Source organism: Mandrillus leucophaeus, unplaced genomic scaffold, assembly GCF_000951045.1.
Source record: "Mandrillus leucophaeus isolate KB7577 unplaced genomic scaffold, Mleu.le_1.0 Scaffold661, whole genome shotgun sequence".
Taxonomy (NCBI): Eukaryota; Metazoa; Chordata; class Mammalia; order Primates; family Cercopithecidae; genus Mandrillus; species Mandrillus leucophaeus.
Window position 1 is genome coordinate 837,729 of NW_012107153.1, and position 16,513 is coordinate 854,241.

The 16,513-nt window shown below is 37.7% G+C and overlaps 1 protein-coding gene across 3 annotated transcripts in view; it reads right to left on the reverse strand.

Moving 5' to 3' along the window:
* THOC2 (THO complex 2) overlaps positions 1–16,513 on the reverse strand; it is a 142,837-nt gene that overhangs the window by 59,169 nt on the left and 67,155 nt on the right. For all 3 annotated transcript variants that reach the window (XM_012001501.1, XM_012001499.1, XM_012001500.1), the window contains exons 10-12: positions 15,439–15,594; positions 14,388–14,560; positions 12,914–13,109 (exon numbers count right to left, since the gene is read on the reverse strand). In XM_012001501.1, the coding sequence (XP_011856891.1) occupies positions 12,914–13,109; positions 14,388–14,560; positions 15,439–15,594 (525 nt within the window). The remainder of the gene's footprint in view (positions 1–12,913; positions 13,110–14,387; positions 14,561–15,438; positions 15,595–16,513) is intronic.

The following is a 16,513-nucleotide window of genomic DNA, read 5'->3' on the forward strand; positions in this document are numbered from 1 at the left end:
TACCTGATGTAAATGACGAGTTGATAGGTGCTGACGAGTTGATGGGTGCAGCACACCAACATGGCACAAGTATACATATGTAACAAACCTGCACATTATGCACATGTACCCTAGAACTTAAAGTATAATAAAATATGTAACAAACCTGCACATTATGCACATGTACCCTAGAACTTAAAGTATTAAAAAAAAAAGAATTGTGGGCAGATGATGCGACCAGGCAGTTCACAAAAAAAAAAAAAAAAAGAAAAAAAAGAAATTCAAATGGCTATTAAACATATAAAAGGATGCTCAACCTCACTCAAAATAAAAGTGCAGATTAAAACTCTAAAAAAAAAAAAAAAGAAAAGAGAAAAGAATCAAATAGACACAATAAAAAATTATAAAGGGGATATCACCACTGATCCCACAGAAATACAAACTACCATCAGAGAATACTATAAACACCTCTACGCAAATAAACTAGAAAATCTAGAAGAAATAGATAAATTCCTGGATACATGCGCCCTCCCAAGACTAAACCAGGAAGAAGTAGAATCCCTGAATAGACCAATAACAAGTTCTGAAATAGAGGCAGTAATTAATAACCTACCAACCAAAAAAAGCCCAGGACCAGACAGACTCACAGCCAAATTCTACCAGAGGTACAAAGAAGAACTGGTACCATTCTCTCTGAAACCATTCCAAACAACAGAAAAAGAGGGACTCCTCCCTAACTCATTTTACGAGGCCAGCATCATCCTGATACCAAAACCTGGCAAAGACACAACAAAAAAAGAAAATTTCAGGCCGACATCCCTGATGAACATATATGCAAAAATCCTCAATAAAATACTGGCAAACCGAATCCAGCAGCACATCAAAAAGCTTATCCACCACAATCAAGTCAGCTTCATCCCTGGGATGCAAGGCTGGTTCAACATACATAAATCAATAAACGTAATCCATCACATAAACAGAACCAATGACAAAAACTACATGATTATCTCAATAGATGCAGAAAAGGCCTTCGATAAAATACAACACCCCTTCATGCTAAAAACTCTCAATAAACTAGGTATCAGTGGAACATATCTCAAAATAATAAGAGCTACTTATGACAAACCCACAGTCAATATCATATTGAGTGGGCAAAAGCTGGAAGCATTCCCTTTGAAAACCAGCGCAAGACAGGGATGCCCTCTCTCACCAAGCCTATTCAACATAGTATTGGAAGTTCTAGTCAGGGCAGTCAGCCAAGAGAAAGAATAAAGTGTACTGAAATAGGAAGAGAGGAAGTCAAATTGTCTCTGTTTGCAGATGCCATGATCGTATATTTAGAAAACCCCATCGTCTCAGCCCAAAATCTCCTTAAGCTGATAAGTAACTTCAGCAAAGACTCAGGATACAAAATCAATGTGCAAAAATCAAAAGCATTTCTATACACCAATAATAGAGAGCCAAATCATGAGTGAACTCCCATTCACAATTGCTAAAGAGAGAATAAAATACCTAGGAATACAGCTTACAAGGGATGTGAAGGACCTCCTCAAGGAAAACTACAAACTACTGCTCAAGGAAATAAGAGAGGACACAAGCAAATGGAAAACCATTCCATGCTCATGGATAGGAAGAATTAATATCGTGAAAATGGCCACACCATCCAAAGTAATTTACAGATTCAGTGCTATCCCCATCAAGCTACCAGGGACTTTTTTTCACAGAGTCAGAAAAAACTTTAAATTTCATACGGAACCAGAAAAGAGCTCGTATACCCAAGACAATCCTAAGCAAAAAGAAAAAAGTTGGAGGCATCATGCTACCTGACTTCAAACTATATTACAAGGCTACAGTAACAAAAACAGCATGGTACTGGTACCAAAACAGATACATAGACCAATGGAACAGAACAGAGGCCTCAGAAATAATGCCACACATCTACAAACATCTGATCTTTGACAAACCTGACAAAAACAAGCAATGGGGAAAGGATCCCCTATTTAACAAATGGTGTTGGGAAAACTGGCTAGCCATATGCAGAAAACTGAAACTGTACCCCTTCCATACACTGTGTACAACAATTAACTCAAGATGGATTAAAAGACTTAAACGTAAGACCTAAAACCAGAAAAGCCCTAGAAGAAAACTTAGGCAATACTATTTAGGACAAAGGCATGGGCAAAGACTTCATGACTAAAACACCAAAAGCAATGGCAACAAAAGCCAAAATTGACAAGTGGCATCTAATTAAACTAAAGAGCTTCTGCACAGCAAAAGAAACTATCATCAGAGTGAACAGGCAACCTACAGAATGGGAGAAAATTTCTGTAATCTATCCATCTGACAAAGGGCTAATATCCAGAATCTAGAATGAACAAATTTACAAGAAAAAAACAACCCCATCAAAAAGCGGGCAAATGATATGAACAGACACTTCTCAAAAGAAGACATTTATGCAGCCAAAAAACATATGAAAAAATGCTCATCATCACTGGTCATCAGAGGAATGCAAATCAAAACCACAATGAGATACCATCTCACGCCAGTTAGAATGGTGATAATTAAAAAGTCAGGAAACAACAGATGCTGGAGAGGATGTGGAGAAACAGGAATGCTTTTACACTGTTGTAAATTAGTTCAACCATTGTGGAAGACTGTGGCGATTCCTCAAGGATCTAGAACCAGAAATACCATTTGACCCAGCAATCCCATTACTGGGTATATACCCAAAGGATTATAAATCATTCTACTATAAAGACACATGCACATGTATGTTTATTGCAGCACACTTCACAACAGCAAAGACTTGGAACCTACCCAATGCCCATCAACGATAGATTGGATAAAGAAAATGTGTCACATATACACCATGGAATATTATGCAGCCATAAAAACGGATGAGTGCATGTCCTTTGCAGGGACGTGGGTAACACTGGAAACCATCATTCTCAGCAAACTAACACAGGAACAGAAAACCAAATACCACATGTTCTCACTCATACGTGGGAGTTGAACAATGAGAACACAAGGACACAGTGAGGGGAACATCACACACAGGGGCCTGTAACGGGGTGAGGGGCTAGGGGAGGGATAGCATTAGGAGAAATACCTAATGTAGATGACAGGTTGATGGGTGCAGCAAACCACCATGGCACGTGTATACCTATGTAACAAACTTGCATGTTCTGCACATGTATCCCAGAACTTAAAGTATAATTAAAAAAAAAAAAAAAAAAAACTATACTTGCCTGTGAGCAACTGAATTTTTAAGTTTGAATAGGCAGGGCGCAGTGGCTCACGCCTGTAACCCCAGCACTTTGGGAGGGTGAGACGGGCAGATCACAAGGTCAGGAGTTCATGACCAGCCGGACCAACATGGTGAAAACCCTTCTCTACTAAAAAAAAAAGACGAAGATTAGCCGGGCATGGTGGCACGCGCCTGTAATCCCAGCTACTCAGGAGGCTGAGGCAGGAGAATCGCGTGAACCTGGGAGGCAGAGGTTACGGTGAGCCAAGATTGCGCCACTGCACTCCAGCCTGGGCGACAGAGCTAGACTCCATCTCAAAAAAAAAAAAAAAAGGTTTAATAAAACTAGACACAATTACGCCCATATAGGCCATTAGCTGAATGGCCCAAAACAAGTTCCAAAATTGCCCTATAAAGACACAGTAGCTGATCCAGCTGCATAACTGTACAGGACTCACAAAAAATATATAGGTTTATAGGTTTATTAGGAGGAGGGTTTTTGGAGAGTCATGGAATAAATGGAAAAGTTGCAGACATAACTAGATAATTTTTTATTAATAATGACTTATTTTGAGTATCTCTGCCCCTTAAACATTTCAAACACTACTCAGGACTATGTCTCAGAAGAGAGGAAAAAAACACAAGATTTTTGAAAAGACTGGAACCTGAAGCTGTCTGTGTGAATTAAAACACTATTTTCAACTTCCCCCTTCTTCTCATTCTTACTACAATTTATTTAGTACTCACTGTGTGCCATGTACAGACTAAAATCTTCGCATTTATTTCTTAAAACTACTCTATGAAGAATCTTGGGTTTTAAGCTACATAACCAAGACAGATTTTCAATTTTGAAAACAAATAAGTGGAATGAAGCAGAATCACAGACTCCCCCTCCTGTAATAGCTGACAAAAAAACAAAAAGTAGTAAACATCAGCCTCGAAGTTCTAAAGCATTTGTTTTATAAACTACAGTTTTGAAACTACTGGTCTAAGGTACATTCTCCTCCTACCAATCCAAATTTTTATTATGAAAAATTTCAAATTTACATAAAAACTGAAAGGATAGTATACTAAACACCTATATATACCTACCGTCTAAGTTCAACAGTTAACATTTTGCCCTTTTTTTGGCAGACCAAAAAAATTTGCAGGCATGACACTTTTCTCAAAATAATGCAGGATGTCTCCTAAGAATAAGGACATGCCTCCACATTACCACAAGATCACTATCTCACCTATTTCCTAATGTCACCTAATACCCAGTCTGGGGTATATTCTGCCTGCCTAATTTCAGGTTTTACTAAGCTTTATTTGTAAATCAATTTAGAACACTTTGGCTTTTACCAAGGGCCAACATATGAAATAGCCACATAGTCTTTCTAGACAAATGAATTACAATGGCAGAGTAAAACATAAACACAGAATCTCTCTACCCCAATTCCTAACACAATAAATAAAATGTATTTTATTAATAAGAATCGCTTGAACCCGGGAGGCAGAGGTTGCAGTGAACTGAGCTTGCACCACTGCACTCTAGCCTGGTGACAGAGCAAGACTCTGTCTCAAAAAAAAAAGGAACTTACGGCTGGGCACGGTGGCTCATGCCTGTAATCCCAGCACTCTGGGAGGCAGAGGTGGGCAGATCATCTGAGGTCAAGAGTTCCAGACCAGCCTGGCCAACATGGAGAAACCTCATCTGTACTAAAAGTACAAAAATTAGCCAGGTGTGGTGGCGGATGCCTGTAATCCCAGCTACTCAGGAGGCTGAATTAGAAGAATAGCTTGAACCCGGGAGGCAGAGGCTGCAGTGAGCAGAGATCGTGCCACTGCACTCCAGCCTGGGCAACAAGAGCGAGACCCCATCTAAAAAAGAGAGAGAGAGAGAGAGAGAGACAGGAACTTATGCCATTTACTTCTAGGAGGGAAAAAAGACAAACAAGATTCTGTGACTGGCTGGGTACGGTGTTTGACACCTGTAATCTCAGCACTTTGGGAGGCCGAGGCAGGTGAATCACTTGAGGCCAGGAGTTCTAGACCAGCCTAGCCAACATGGCGAAACCCCGTCTCTACTAAAAATACAAAAATTTAGCTAGGCATGGTGGCACGTGCCTGTAATCACAGCTACTCAGGAGGCTGAGGCATGAGAATTGCTTGAACCCAGAAGGCAGAGGTTGCAGTGAGCCAAGGTCATGCCATTGTACTCCAGCCTAGGTGACAGAGCAAAACTCTGTCTCAAAAAAACAAAAGGTGGGGAGTCAGGCGTGGTGGCTCACGCCTGTAATCCCAGCACTTTGGGAGGCTGAGGTGGGCGGATCACCTAAGGTCAGGAGTTCAAAACTAGCCTGGCCAACAAGGCGAAACCCCATCTCTACTAAAAATAGAAAAATTAGCTGGGTGTGGTGGTGCATGCCTATAGTCCCAGCTAGTAGGGAGGCTGAGGCAGGAAATCTGCTTGAACCCGGGGGGTGGAGGTTGCAGTTAGCCAAGATCATGCCATTGCACTCCAGCCTGGGTAACAAAAGCAAAATTCCACCTCAAAAAAAAAGGGCAGGGGGCAATATAAGCAGAAATATGGAAATTTTAAGGAAAGAATCAAAAAGAAATCCTACAGATCAGAAACAGTGTAACAGAATGAAGAATGCCTTTGATGGTCTTACTAGGAAATAACACAGCTGAGGAGGAAAAATTTCTAAGCTTGAGGATATCTCCATAGAAGCCTGCAAAATTGAAAAGCAAAGAGAAAAAAGGCTCATAAAAGGCAGAACAGAATATCCAAGAACCGTAGGACTACAAAACTGTAACATATGCATAATGGAAATAGCAGAAGAGAGGAAGGAAGAGAAGAAATATTTGAAGCAATGATGACAGAATTTCCCCCAAACTAGTATCAGGCACCAAACCACAGATGCAGGAAACTCAGAGAACACCAAGCAAGACAGATGCAAAAAATAAATAAATAAATAAATAATAAAACAAAACAAACTACACCTAGGCATATCATGTTATAACTACAGAAAATCAAAGAAAAAGAAAAAAATCCTAAAAGAAGCTGGGTGCGGGGGAGAACACCTTGCTTATAGAGAAGCAAGGGTAAGAACTCCAACACATTTCTCCTCAGAAACTAAGCAAGAGTGGAGTGAAAGATTTAACGTGTTAAGATTAAAAAAAAAACAAAAACAAAAAACCTAGAATTCTGGACGCTGTGAAATTATACTTTAAATGTAAAGGGGAAATAAAGACTTTCTCAGACAAAAACTGAGGGAATTTGTTGCCAGTAGACCTGTCTTGCAAGAAATACTAAGTAAGTTCTTTAGACAGAAAGAAAATAATATAGGTCAGAAACTTGGACACATATAAGCAAACAAAAAAAGAAACACTTAAGTAAGATTAAGTGAAGGTAAAATAAGAATGTTTATTTTTCTTATGCTTAACTAATATAACAAAAATAATGGTTTGTTCAAAAGAATAGCAACAATGTATTTGATTACATATGCACATGCATGCGTGCATGTGTGTGTGTGTGTGTGTGTGTGTGTAAGCAAATGAATGACTTCAGTGATGTCGGGAGGAAAGAATTAGGATTATGCTGTTATTGTAAGGTACTCACACTACCCATGAGGCAAAATAGTGTGTTTGAAAGTGGACTTGGATCAATTGTAAATGTACATTGCAGACTGTGGGGTAATCACTAAAAAACTTAACCAAAAAAAGGCCAGAAAGGGCAGGAAAAGAGCGGAAGACAAAAACAGGAACAAAAAACAGGGGCAAAAACTAGAAAACAGTAAGAAAAATGGTAGATACTAATATTAATCCAAATACATCAATTACTTCGAACACTGACAGTGTAAACGCACCAATTAAAATACATAGATTGTCAGAGCAGATCAAAAACCTAGGTCCACACAAAAACTTGTACAAAGATGCTTACAGCAGCTTTATTCTTGATTGCCACAACTTGGAAGCAACCAACATGTCCTTCAGTAGGTGAGTGGATAAACTGTGATACATCCAGACAATGAAATATTATTCAGTGCTAAAAAGAAATGAGCTATCAAGCCACGAAAAGACATAGAGGAAACCTAAATGTGTATAATTTTACTAAGTGAAAGAAAACAATCTGAAAAGGCTACATACCGTATGATTCCAACTATATGCCTTTCTGAAAAAGGCAAAACCATGCAGACAATGAAAAGCCCAGTGGTTGCCAGGGGTTGTGGGGAGAGAGGGATAAATGAGCAGAGCACAGAGGATTTTTTAGGGCAGTGATAATATTCTATACATTTGACGAGAACCCTAGTATGTACAACACAAAGCAAATCCTGATGTAAACTATGGACTTTGATGTGTCAATGTGGGTTCATCCCTGTAACAAATGTACCACTCTGGTGGGAGATGTTGATTACAAGGGAGGCTATGCACATATGGGGACAGGTGGCATATAACAAATCTCTGTACCTTCCTCTGGATTTTGTTGTGAATTTAAAATTGCTCTAAAAAATAAAGTCTAAAAAGTGTATAGGTGCTATCAAAAACATTTGAGTATGTCAGATGAGCATGTTAGTGCTCTACAATTAAAGAAAATGTTATTATAGCAAAATGTGTCATTTTATATGAAACAATTCTAGAGCCACCAAACTCCTCCACCGCTTAAGACTAGAACAAGAACCCTCAAAGTTTGGTCTTTGGGCCGGGAGCATCAATATCACAGAAGAACTTACTAGAAATGCAGATTCTAAGGTCTCATCTCAAGACCTACTGAATCAAAAACTCCAAGGATGGGGCCCAACAATCTATTTTAACAAGTCCTCGGCCGGGCGCAGTGGCTCACGCCTGCAATCCCAGCACTTTAGGAGGCCGAGGCAGGCGGATCACGAGGTCAAGAGATTGAGACCATTCTGGCCAACATGGTGAAACCCCGTCCTAAAGTACAAAAATTAGCTGAGTGTGGTGGCGCATGCCTGTAGTCCCACCTACTTGGGAGGCTAAGGCAGGAGAACAGCTTGAACCCGGGAGGTGGAGGTTGTAGTGAGCCGAGGTTGTGCCACCACATTCCAGCCTGGCGACAGAGCTGGAATGTCTCAAAACAAACAAACAAACAAAACCAAGTCCTCTGGATGATTACGATGCATGCTGAAGCTTGAGAATCACTGTACTAGGAGTTAGTCCTATATACTACATACCTCAAATTTAAGAAACATATATACACATAATCAGAGAAATAAATTACAAATAACTATAGGGCTAGAAGATAATTCTGTTAAGTGATATCCAGTATAAGTATATAAGCCTCTTTTTAAAAATATGCATAATTTGTATATAAAAGCAACCCTAAGCTTATAAATGAGATTTGTTAAAGAAGTGTAATTGTAAATAAATTATTTGGAACTAAGGTCATATTCACCCTTTAGAAGCAATCTTAAAAATCCTGCTTGAATTCCAAGCTAGACAACAAAACCCTTTTAAACGCAGAACAAATGATTTGTCACAGCAAAATCTTTTATGGGTAAGAACAGATCAAAATTCTAACTCAGATAACTGTAAATATTCACTTTTCCATCACGAACTTAGTAATGAGAAAATGCAGATTTCTTCTTACACTGGTCTCTATGGTCAAAATTAACATTTTTCTCTTCCCTTCTGCCCTTCATCTCTGCAAGAATAGACTGGAGTTAATGCAGGAACCTGGCACAACTAGGGCAGAATGGGTGTACAGGATGAATGCAATGGAGAAGGCAAGAGGGGAACTGTGACAGCTCTACCAAGTGTGTATCTTGGTAATAATATTGTATATGGTTATGTACAGGACTTTCATGAGTTGGAGGTTTGGTCTCCTGCTCACAAGTTTCATACTTGTAACCAAACAAAGAATTTCAGAACAAGAGACCTGAACATTAAGATTTTCAAGTAAAAAGAGCAGCATTAGGTAGGTGAAAGTATGAGGAGAAACAGGCTGTTTATATAGTCTCAAAGTATTATATCTTCCCGCAAGACGTATCTTAATAACAAAGGGAAAAAACAGTAACTGTATAGTGGAGAAACCTGGCAGAGATCACCTTAACCAAATGATAAAGTTAACATCACTAGCAATGGAACAAAGTGACTTCATGTGCATCTGATATGATGCACTGGAAAAAATACAGCCCTTCTGTTTCTTGAGCAGGCACTAGCTAACATGAATCATCCTTTTCAGACAATAAAAATCAAGAGTGAAACATTACTATATTTCCTAAATTTCTTTAAATTTTTTTATTGGTACAAATATTTGTACATATTTGTGGGGTACATGTGATAATTTGTTACAAGCAATCCCATTACCAGGTATTTATCAAAAGGAAAAGTAATCAATATATCAAAAGGATACCTGTACCCTCATGTTTACTGCAATACTACTCACAACAGCAAAGTTATGGAATCAACCTATTAAGTGCCCATCAATTGATTAATGAGTAAAATGTGATGTATATATACACAATGGAATACTATTCAGCCATAAAAAAAGAATGAAATCATATCATTTGCAGCAATGTTGATGGAACTAGAGGTCTTTATGTTAAGTGAAATAAGCCAGGCACAGAAAGACAAATATCATATGTTTTCACTCATGTGAAAGCTAAAAAAGTGATCTCATGACTGGGCACAGTGATTCACGCCCGTAATCCCAGCATTTTGGGATGCTGAGAAGGTCAGATCACCTGAGGTCAGGAGTTCGAGACCAGCCTGGCAAACATGGTGAAACCCCGTCTTTACTAAAAATACAAAAACTAGTTGGGCTTGGTGGCGGGCACCTGTAATCCCAGCTACTCGGGAGGCTGAAGCAGGAAAATTACTTGAACCCAGGAGGCGGAGGTTGCAGTGAGCCAAGATCGCACCACTGCACTCCAGCCTGGGCGACAAGAGCAAAACTCCATCTCAAAAACAAAACAAAACAAAAAAAAAAGTGGTCTCATGGAGGGAGAGGCTAGAATGACAGATAACAGAGGCTGGGGGTGAGGGGGAATAAACAGACGTTGATTAATAGGTACAAATATGCAGTTAGATTGACGGAATGAATTCCCATGTTCAATAGCAGAGTAGGGTGACTACAGTTAACAATGTATTGTATATTTCAAAATAGCTAGAACAGAGGACTTAGAATGTTCCCAACATTTAGAAATGATATACTTTCATTTCATATGAATATTACATAATAAGCAATATATATAGTAATAATTAACTACTTAACAGATTTCTTTAGAGTACCTTTACATAATTTAAATTTGTGGGCACTAAAAACAACCTACCTAGGCAACATAGAGAGACTTTGTCTCTACAAATATTAAAAAAAATTAGCCAGGCATGGCAGCATGCACCTGTGGTCCCAGCTACTTGGGCTGCTGAGGCAGGAAGATCCCATCAGCGTGAGAGATCAAGGCTGCAGTGAGCCATGGTGGTGCCACTTACACTCCAGCCTTCATGACAAAGTGCAACCCTATCTCAAAAACAAACAAAAAAAACTACCAGCTAAGTATAAAAAGGCAAGTCAAATATTTCAGATGTCAAGAAATTAATATACAATAGCCATTAGTATTTCTATACAGTTACTGTTGTCGAAAATTCAAATTAGATATAATCACCAAACACTGAAGACACTCTGCATTTGTGCTTTTTAACAATGTCTAGATGCTTTTTCAGTTGTCATGTTTCACAACTTTAAAGAAACTATGTATAATTCTTTTCAGCTTTAAAACCTTGGGCTGGGCAAAGATTTCTTAGAGCATGAAAAGCAAACCATAAAAGAAAAATACTACTAAATTGGAATTAATCAAACGTTAAAATTTTTTTGCTGTTAAAAAATAGTTAACAAAATGAAAAGGCAAATCAGACTAAGAAAAAAATTTCCAAATATCACATGTCTGGTAAGACCTTGCATCCAGAATAAAGAACTCTTACAACTCAATAATAAAAAGACAAATAATCCAACTTAAAAATGTGCAAGAGACATGAATAGACATTTCACTAAAGATAACTATAAATGGCAAATAAGCACATGAAAAGATGATCAACATCCCTAGTCACCGGAACGAAATTAAAAGTTCAGCGAGACACCACTACATACCCACTAGAATGACTAAACTTTAAAAGACTGACAACACCAGGTGTTGGTGGGAATGTGGAACAATTAGAAGTCTCATACAACAGCTCTTAGGAATGCAAAATGGTACAGACGCTTTGAAACAGTTTGGTAATTTTTTATGAAATTAAACATATACTTACTCATATGACCCATCAATCCCACTACTAGAGACACAAAAACACATGCCTCCCAAAAGGCTTGTGCAAGAATATTGAAAGCAGCGCTACAATAGCCTCCAAGTAGAAACAACCCAAATGCCCATCAACTGGTGGCTACACTCCGGTACGTCTATGTAATAAAATATCACTCAGCAATAAAGGAAACTACTGACACATGCAACTTGGATAAATCTCGAAAGCCTAAGTGGAAGAAACTAGACAGAGAAGAGTATATACCATATGATTCCATTTATTAATTAAGATGTAGAAAAAGCAAAACTATAGTGATGGAAAGCCTATCAGAGGTTGCCAGGAACAGGAATGGAAGGAGGGAACTTCTATATCATGATTGTAGTGGTGAACATACAACTGTATGCATTTGTCAAAACTCATCGAATTGTACACTTAAAATTGTAGAAGTTTACTGTATTTAAATTATACCTCAAAGTTGATTTTTTAAAAAAGCATAAATGTTTACGTTAGGATAATAACTAGAATGGAGTATGAGAAAGACTCTAGGTTGCAGGTACTATTCTATTTTTTGATTTGGGTAGTGGACATATGGGTGCTTAGTTTAGGGAAAGTCACTGAGCTGTATTTTTCCATATGTATGTTTTATTTCAATAAAAATCTTACCAAAAAAAAAAAAAATGGGTCCTCAACAGTCTGAGGCTGGAAAGACTTCTTACACATAGCAGCAATGATTGAAAACTACACTCAAGAAAATGACTAGATGGTAAGCAGAGGAAAAGAATGCAAGGTAACCACTAATTATAAGGGAATTCAAAAAGCGGCCACTTGTCTGAAGTATATTTTCCCATGTGAGGGACTTAACTAATAATCTAGCTAGATTTGGGTTATATTAATATATACAGTTATGCACCATTTAACAATGTTTCGGTTGATGGACCACATATACGACCAGGGTCATATAATACTATACTAGAGCTAAAAAATTCCTATTGCCTAGTGATATCATGGTTGTCCTAACAACTTAGTGCAAGGTATTACCTTTTATATGTTTAGATATGTTCAGATACACAAATACTTAACAGTGTATTACAACTGCCCATAGTATTCAGTATGGTAACATTCTGTACAGATTTGTAGCCTAGGAGTAACAGGCCATACCATATAGCCTAGGTTATGTAGTAGGTCACACCATCTAGGCTTGTAGAAGTACACTCTCTGACGTTTGCACAATGACGAATCACCTAATGATGCATTTCTCACCTGTCATTAAGCAACACGTGACTGTATATGGTTAGGACACACTGGAATTTTCCACAAACCTCACTCAACATAACCCTTTATTAACTGAGGTTCATATTTTTATTTCTAAAGATACTCATAACACAAGTACACTCAGAACATTTTCATTTCAAAATTTGGGTTTGTAAGAAAAATCTTACTTACCTCCTTCATAAATGACTTGCCTATGCGCACCACTTTTGCAAATAAAATGGGATCGTGAGAAAGGTGAGGACCAAGGTAACAGAACATATTGAACACGTCTCTCCTCAAATCTTCAAAGCTCTCAGCTTGTTTTGGTGCCCTCTTGTTTTGCAAAGCATTAACAGGTGAGCCTTTAGCACCTTTAGGAACACCAACTCTATTTTAAAAAGTAAAATAAATAAATAAATACATATATATAATAAATATAACTACACACACACACTACAATATCTATCATTTTAAGTTAACAAAGTTATCTTAATCAGCGAAATGTTTTCTTGCTCATATTTGCTTTCTACATTTCAATTGTGCCTAACTTTATTATACCAGATAATTCTCAATTGGTAGAAACACATAAAAACAACAGTCATTAGAGAAAAAAAAAAAATCAGAACTCAGAGGAGAATGTTCCAAATTAACTGCTTAATCAGAGAAGTGCGGATTTCAAGGAACATCTAACATACACCAACTGAATCTGCTTTTAAACTTGGCCAGTATCGTGAACTTGGATATGGGAATGGGAAACAAGGGATGGACCTAAGATACACTGAAAGATGAAACAGAAAAATATGGATATAACAACACTGATTCAAGTCAACTGAGATTGACATTTCTCAATCTGGATTCCACAACCTAGAGTATGTAGAATGTGGTGGTAGGGAAAGTGAGTCACGTAATTAAAGACGGTCACTTCAGGAGATCACACCCAGAGTTCCCACCTGCTCAGCAGGTGTCCCACTGTGGAGTCACAGGGGTCACTCTCTAAGAAGCCTGCAAGGTCCACGGCCCATGAGGTGACACTGACGGCAGCAACCAGCAGCTACACAAAAGTCACAAGGCTGAGGCTTTTGAGGCAGGCTCTGATCTATGGGGCTGTAGCCAGAGCTGCTATCAATACTGCTCCTAAGTATCCTGCAAGTAGGCAGAAAGCTAAAGGACTAGACGACATAGTAACCAGGGATGATAAGAGAGGCTGCACTAGTAATTTCCAGAACAGCAACCTATATGCCAGGAAAGGTAAGGGAATCAGAAAGGCAATGTCCTCACTCAGAGCCACTCAGCCAGGATAGAGAAAAATTACACTAAGAAAAAACTTCAGGAATTCTTCTTTGCCCCTCCCAACCACTGAGAGGAGGAAAAGTCAAAACCAGAAGAATGGGGTTTCAACTCTCAATGGAACAAACGTAACCTAGAAGTCTAACTTGTAGTTTTTAGACTACACTGCAGCACACATTCTAGAACCCCTGGTGTAGACGTTAGAAAACAAGTCACTGATTAATATATATCAGACTGATACACTCTGTGAATAGTTCTTATCTTTTGATAAAACGTACTATAATACATGCTTGGTTTGAGGAGATAAGATAAATACAGAATTTGTTGTAGTCCTAAGCTATTTCTACCTCAATGATTAGTAAAGTATATAGATACATACCTTCGGTAGAGAGGCTCAATAGTTATATGAATGAGCTTGCAAATAGCAAGGGCTATTAGCTTGTGTGAAGCTGCATAGTATGGAGGCATCTGATCCATAATGTTCTGTGCATGTTGCCAATCACCAATCTTTAATAAGGCTTCCAACAAGCCAAGTTTTTGGTTATCAGGTGGCTAAAAATGAATAGTCAAAACTAAGATACTCAGGATACAGACATCAAGAAATCTTAATACTTCATCACTTAAAAAATTGACCTAAGCAACACATCAAAAATATTTGTTATTCATGGGAAATTAAACAATATATTCCTGAAAGTACAATCAAAATTTTTAGCTATTGAAAAAACATCAAGGCCAGGCGCAGCAGCTCACACCTATAGTCCGAGGAACTTGGGAGGTTGAGGTGGGCAGATCACTTGAGCTCAGAAGTTTGAGACAAGCCTGGGCAACATGGCAAAATCCCATCTCTACAAAAAATACAAAAATTAGCCAGGTGTGGTGGTGCATGCCTGTAGTCCCAGCTACTCAGGAGGCTAAGGCGGGAGAATTACTTGAGTCTAGGAAGCAGAAGACTGCAATGAGCTGTAATCATGTCACTGAACTCCAGCCTGGGTGAAAGAGTGAGACCCTGTCTCAAAAATAATAATAAATTAATTTAAAAAAAAAACAGACACAGGCATTACAGTTTATAGACTTGGAATTAAGTTCTACTTAATGTTATGTCGTGCCACAGGAAACCAGAATTCATCATCTATGAGAATCCCTTTAGGATTTGAGGGCCACTAATACACAGAGGACAATTAAAGTCAATACCTCTTGTGATTTTACTTAGAAAACATTTTGAAATTTATACAAGAAAAAAATATGACAGCTTCTCTTAAAAAGGAGCCATTCAGATTAAAAATAAAACCACTGGAGCAAATGATCCAGAAAATGAGGTTTCAGCAAAATGAAAAGTAAGAAATTCTTCTTCCATAAATGACTATTTAGAAGTTAAATTTCATAATTCAAAATCCAGAAGACACTTAATCTTACTAGAATGAATTACATACCTTCTCTACTTTCTCCTCTTCTTTTTCCTTTTCTTTCTCTCGCTCATCCATTTTTTCAGAAGACAACACAACCATCGTAAGCTTTCTAACAATTTGCTTAGCTTCTGCAATTTCTCGTTTATGTTCATCCATAATGCAATTATCAGCTGGAAGAAGCTAAAAATGGTACATTAAAATTTCATAAAACAGCTAATACCAACTACCTGTTCACATAAAAAGCAAACACTATTCTCAATTGATAAAACTAAAAATAAGAAGTCTAACTTATTCATGACCATTTGCCTTCTAAGTAAATTCCAGTTATTTTCTTATAATTTGACAGAATTAAGTACCTGAATTCTGTACCCCTTTTAAAATCAAGTCGCAGCTCAAAGTTTCACATCTTCTGTCTGATAGAGTCCCTAAAGTAATATAATACCACAACAGTGATGTTTTCCATTGAATTTATTAGTTTACCCAAGAAAATATATAGCAGTTCCATTAAAAACATTACAAATTTCCCCATTAAAGGCTAAACTCCAAATTAAATAAAGCATTGCAATATGGATCCAATACGGGAAAGGTGAGCTACTGAATAACACGAAGGGATAAATTAAATCATCTAAATGAAAAATTTTAGGTAGAAAAATTATTAGTAACTTGACATCTCACTTCTTCTAGAAGCTTATTTAACTTAAGTCACAAGCCAGTTACTAGTTTATTGCAAAAGGAAAAGTACTATGTGCATAGTCAACCCTCCATTATGAAAAAGGCTCAAGTATCTCAAGTACAGTCACCTTGTATGAGTGAAAGATGACTAATGTAGACATTTATAAAATAACCCTAACACAAAGAAAAATTCAGGCAACAAACCATTACTTAGTAGTTTCTGCTAGTCACTATAAGCTATAAAAGAAATGTTCCTGCCCCCTAAAAATGCATAATCTATTTCATTAATTAGGTTTAACATAAACAGTAAATGAAAATAATAATGAAATATTAAACATTATAGATTCCATTCCATTAATCAAAAAAAAAAAAAAAAAAAAAAAAGTAAGAATGAGGGAGAGAGAAAAGTCACTATGGACTGGTGCAA